This window comes from Neophocaena asiaeorientalis, unplaced genomic scaffold (assembly GCF_003031525.2).
Source record: "Neophocaena asiaeorientalis asiaeorientalis breed wild unplaced genomic scaffold, Neophocaena_asiaeorientalis_V1.1 scaffold342, whole genome shotgun sequence".
NCBI classification, from domain to species: domain Eukaryota; kingdom Metazoa; phylum Chordata; class Mammalia; order Artiodactyla; family Phocoenidae; genus Neophocaena; species Neophocaena asiaeorientalis.
Genome location: NW_020174037.1, coordinates 1,536,651 through 1,542,650, shown reverse-complemented (window position 1 = coordinate 1,542,650; position 6,000 = coordinate 1,536,651). Strand labels below are relative to the sequence as shown.

General features: G+C 32.9%; 1 protein-coding gene across 3 annotated transcripts in view; it reads right to left on the bottom strand.

Annotated features, from left to right (window-relative positions):
- The window catches only part of FKTN (fukutin), a 96,803-nt gene that overhangs the window by 67,659 nt on the left and 23,144 nt on the right, over positions 1-6,000 (bottom strand). For all 3 annotated transcript variants that reach the window (XM_024753669.1, XM_024753668.1, XM_024753670.1), the window contains exons 3-4: positions 5,187-5,246; positions 1,184-1,387 (exon numbers count right to left, since the gene is read on the bottom strand). In XM_024753669.1, the coding sequence (XP_024609437.1) occupies positions 1,184-1,387; positions 5,187-5,246 (264 nt within the window). The remainder of the gene's footprint in view (positions 1-1,183; positions 1,388-5,186; positions 5,247-6,000) is intronic.

Sequence of the window (6,000 nt, the reverse complement as noted above, 5' to 3'; positions counted from 1 at the left end):
TCTATGCCAATAAAATGGACAACCTGGAAGAAATTGACAAATTCTTAGAAAGGTATAACCTTCCAAGACTGAACCAAGAAGAAGTAGAAAATATGAACAGACCAATCACAAGCAATGAAATTGAAACTGTGATTAAAAATCTTCCAAAAAACAAAAGCACAGGACTAGAAGCCTTCACAGGTGAATTCTATCAAACATTGAGAGAAGCTACGCCAATGTTCCTTGCAGCACTATTTACAATAGCCAGGACATGGAAGCAACCTAAATGCCCATCGACAGACGAATGGATAAAGAAGATGTGGTACATATATACAATGGAATATTACTCAGCCATAAAAAGGAACGAAATTGGGTCATTTGTTGAGACGTGGATGGATCTAGAGACTGTCATATAAAATGAAGTAAGTCAGAAAAAGAAAAACAAATATCGTATATTAACACATATATGTGGAACCTAGAGAAACAGTACAGATGAACCAGTTTACAGGGCAGAAATTGAGACACAGATGTAGAGAACGAACGTATGGACACCAAGTGGGGAAAGCGGCGGGGTGGTGTGGGTGGTGGTATGATGAATTGGGTGATTGGGATTGACATGTATACACTGACGTGTATAACACTGATGACTAATAAGAAATTAAAAAAAAAGAATGATTAGATATCCAAATTTTGGACAAAGTTTGGATGAGACACAGTTGGCCTATTCATGTATATAACTTGACATAAAAGATGGCTCTTCATGCAATGGCTGAAAAAAGTCAGTTTTTAAAAAGGTACAAAAAAATGGTACTCTCATCTTGTTTGTGGTGATAATAAACACCAGTATTAGTAATTTAAAAAAAAAAAGATAGATAGTGTCACTATGATACCCTGGCGCTACAACAGCTACCTTGTGAGGATGAGAGAAACGCAGAAAGAATTTCAGTGATGCACATGCTGACTTCAGTGGACAGCTCCACTAATACCAACAGCCACCAACATTTTAACCTCTTGTTATATCAGAAAAATAAGTCCCCTATTTGCTTAAGCCACTATTGTGTTTTGTTACTTATTGCTTAAAGTATTCCTGATACAATCTATAAAAGTCTTTATGAAAATTTTAAAATGTTTTACAGTTTAAATTGGTTTAATCCCATACTGTTTTGTAAAAGACACTCCATTATCTGAAAGCAAATCATCTTACCTCATTCTTCCATAGGTGATACTGTAGTGCAAATGCAGTAAAGTCTCTTGGAACACAGAAATACTTGCATTCTGAAGCAGAGCCATGAGAAGCATTCTTGACTTGTTCAAAGTTTTTATTAATCAATTCCAGAATCAAAGGATCAATAAGGAACACAGGTACATTTTGACTGGATGTTAGCATAATAAATTTTTTAACTGTGCGCTGTTTGAGAGGAAAAGAATCCCCTTAATTCTTCTAAACCAATACAATAATTTATCTTATTAAATTTTTATTCATTAATTTTATAAGGATATCTAGACTGCTTACTCAGTAGATTGCATGCTTATTATTTTGCTAAAAAAATAAAACCCACAAATAAATAATACATTGTCCCTGTTCTCAAGAAGTACACAGTCTACTGAGGAAGATGAACAAATATTTACAATACAACGTAAAATATGCTATAGTAAAAATATATGCAACATATTATAAAGTACAGAACAATAGCTACTAATTAACTGTACATCAAAAGGATAACAAAATCTTCATAGAGGAAGTAGTATCTGAAATGAGAACTTTGGGCTTACAAATTATTCCCTTGGTAGTAACTAAATCTTTTCAAGCAAAAGTGGGACAGGAAATACCAGCCTTTTCAGTTTTCAAAAATCAGTCATGTCAACCTTTCTGAAACCAAAAATCAGTTGTATGTGCCACTTTTCTTCATATTTGAAATACTGCTTAATAATCTTGCCAGTCAAAAGACAAACTAAAATACATCGCCTGCCTGACCATTCCTATCTACAGTTTGATTTTCTAATAATACTGTAATATTTAAAAATATAATTCTGTTGAGCAGTAAGCAGAACACCCTACTGGAAAAAATAAATTTCAAAATTAGAATTGAAACAACAATCACACTTAGGAGTAAATAATACCTAAGTGTAGTCAAGTTAAATAGAATAACTGAAATACATTATTGCTTAAAAGCCTACTTTAGTGAAAGCATGATTTCAATGATTTCAAAGGGACGTATGCCATCAAAAAAAGATGTTTCAGGGAATTAAGGATAAATTCTTATTTACAAAATCCAAGGAAACTTATAAAAACATATACAAGATAAATAAATAGAGTATCAAGAATTATAAAAATTTAAAAAATGAGATAAAGGCAGGAATCCGTCTCTTATCCTTTGTTTTTACTGTAGAATATTATGCAAATACCAAGAATATAATAATCTCTATTCTAGAAGAGTTTATCATCTTTTAGTGGAAAAGCCAACTAAGTAAAAAGTTAGAATAAACAATTATGCCCCCAAATTCAGTAACAGATGAAATGGACAAATTTCTTTAAAAACATGATTAAGAAAACTACCACAAGATGAAACAGGAAATCTGACTTGCCCTATAACTATTAACAGAATTGAAATTGTTATGTATTAAAAAAAAAAAAACCTGCCATCAAAACAACAGGAAAAAACTCTAGACTCAGATGGTTCACTGGTGAATTCTATCAAAGCTTTAAGAAGAAATAATACCAGTGTACAAAAACTCTTTCAGAAAACTGAGCAGGAGGAAATCCTTCCAAACTCATTTTATGAGGCCAGTGTAATCCTAATAGCAAAACCTGACAAAGACATTACAAAAAAAGAAAATTATATACCACCATCCCTCATGAACACAGATGCAATAATACTTAACAAGATACTAAAAAATCAATTCCTGTAGTTTTTAAAAAAAGGACCAAAAAAAGAAAAAAAAGGAAATATCATGACCAAGTAGGGTTTATCCCAGGAATGAAAGGCAGCATTTGAAAATAAATCAATAAAATTCACCGTATCAACAGAGTAAAGGGGAAAAACTCTATGATAATTTCAACACAAAAAAATATTTGACAAAATTCAATATCGATTTATGATTAAAACCTCTTAGCAAATCAGGAATACAACACTTGTTGAATTTGATAAAGATTATGAACAAAAAAGTCTATTACTGAATTGCAGTTCTTCATTTATCCTTGATACCAATCTTTCATCAGATACATGTTTTGCAAATATTTTGTAATCTGTGGCATTAGCTATTCATTTTTTAATGGTGGCTTTTGATGCGCAGAAGTTTTAAATTTTGAGAGCCTAATTTATCAAAAATTTTTTCTTTCATGGCTATTACTTTCTGTGCTTTACACTAGGAGAATAAAAGAGGAAGGAAGATGATGAGATGACAGATACTAGTACACATAAGGTGCTTAATAAATGTCTGTTGAATGAATCTCTTTCAGCTTGGTGTTTGTTGAATGAATCTCTTTCAACTTGATGAACACACAGCTTCATTATGATTATTGATATAAATATAGATTAGGGCAGGGTCAAGGAGAGATTCTACAACTCACCTTCTAAATATGCCTTCCAGGTTGTTATCAATGCAATCATCAAGGTTCCCTGGACATAGATGTCCAATTGACTCTAAATCCAATTAATTCTTGATCAACATGACTATTATCATCTGACCTTCAGTAATTCATTTTGTTTACAGGAAAGAAAAACGTCTTGTTGAAAAAAGGATACAATGAGACTGTAACAGTCCATTCTCCTACAAGGGCTTGGCAGGACATGTTCTTAGTGAACACCTAGTTCCTAATAATCATCATATTTTCTCTTCTAAGCCCCTCAAATTATCTGTTTAATAACTCATTCTAGGATTTTATCCGGGTTCAGTATCACATCTATTGATGACATTTCACTTTTCCATTCCTTCTAAAATATTAGAACAAAAGTATTTTAGTACTACTTCTCCCTTCCCTATGACTTTGCAAATATTATACAGAGTGATTTTCAGTACCATGCAATGTAATTAACAAAGAAAACTCACTGAATGTAGTAAGCTGCTCCGTAATTTTTTGCTCATGTATCTTGGAAGTCAACCCTTTTAAAACAATCTGTTATTTTCTCCCACCTCAAGGGTCATTCCCTGAATGAAAGAGATAGGGCTTCCCTTTCCCATCAGACTACCCTAAGTTCGCAAAGCAGAACTGTTACTTTTAATAAATTAAAAGTTTACATTGATACTTCTAGACCTGATAGCTGAGGAGCCTGATATAGGATATCCTAGACTTTACTTTTTAAACAATAGTTCAAATCCAATTGGTATCAGCAATGACCTAAAATTATCACTACTTTATAGCTGCTTGGTGATTTGAAAACTCACTTCTAATCTAAAGCCTCTCATGTCTCTGGTTAAAGAGAAGCCAAAGATTGAAGTGTATCCACAAGAAATAACTAGTCATATCCAATATGTATGCTAACAGGATAAATGTAATTTTTTAGCATTGTTTTTCATTCTAAATTTGATTAGAAAAAAGAAAATATATTTTATAAATTGTATAAATGTACAGGCTGTGAAACAGGGATTTATTGTACATATTGCTAATTTTCCTTATCTTAAAAAGAAAACATGGGATTCCCTGGTGGTCCAGTGGTTAGGACTCTGTGCTTCCACTGCCGGGGGACCTGGGTTCAATACCTGGTTGGGGAACTAAGATCCCATAAGCTCTGCGGCATAGCCAAAAAAAAAGAAAACATGTTGAATAGATTTTTACTCCTAAACTCCTATTTACTAGGTAAATTTACTAGGTAAATAGGTACTCCTATTTACCTTTATTCTTGGTTCAATTCTGATTCACATATTTATTCACTTGAGGAAGTACCACAGCTCAGTGAATGAGGATTTTGGAGGCAAGCAGTTAGAATCTGGACTCAGCCACTTATTAGCCAACCAACCTTAATCTTTCTAAGTGAACTGAGGATAAACATATGTACTGACTTCTTAAAGTTTGCACAAGGACTAAATGAGATACTGCATGTAAAGCACTTGGCACAGGGTCTGCCTCTTCCTTTCTATCACCTGCTACCTGTTTTCACAAAGCTAGCTATTAACATTGTCATCATTCAACAAATACCTATTAAGTATATAAATGAATTAACTAAATGAACATGGCAATTGAGGAAGTTCTTGATTATCATACATACCCACTGTGTGCCATCAAATCCAATTCGGCTTCCTTTGGATTTTGATAAACCAGCTCCATTCTGGGAAGATTAAAAAAAAAAAATTGTAGTAAATTCAAAGCCCAGCATGCAACATTACATTTACGGTAGGTATGATTCAATCTATATAACTGGTTCATAATCATTAAAAAGCATTATCTAAATACCTATTTTCATACAGTCATGAGCTAAGAATTCTACAAGTACATAATACAACTACCCAAGACGGAAAACACTGACAGATTGCTATAATTTAATTAAGTGCCATCACTTAAGTAAATAAATATGGTCAACATCTCTGAACCAATTAATTTCCATCAATGAGTAGTAAACTCTTTGCTATCTCTTTAGAATTAGTGTTTATCCATTTAGCTCCATATCCCTAACTTCAGCTTACCTCCACACACTGACTTAGTGTTTGCAGACCTTGGCAAAGTGATAAGAAAGTATAATAATTATTGAGCAGCTTCTAAGTGTACTTCCACATATGAATTATGTATTCTCATCTATCTCGCATAACTATCCTGCAAAGTAGGCATTATTATTTCTGTTCCACAGAGAGCTCCAATGCCCACACTTTTCATAACATATATCATACTTGCAAATGTTGAGTTATTTTTTAAAGAATATTTTTTAAAACATTCAGGTCTAGAGAATCAGAAGGAAAAAAGTATTATCAGTTCTTCATGTGTTAATCACCAAAACACTTTGAAAGTCACAGGAGAAAGAATGTCTGATGGTCTAGAGACAAGAGGAAGAATGTTTCAAGCTCAAAGAAGTTTCTTATGCCTTGAAT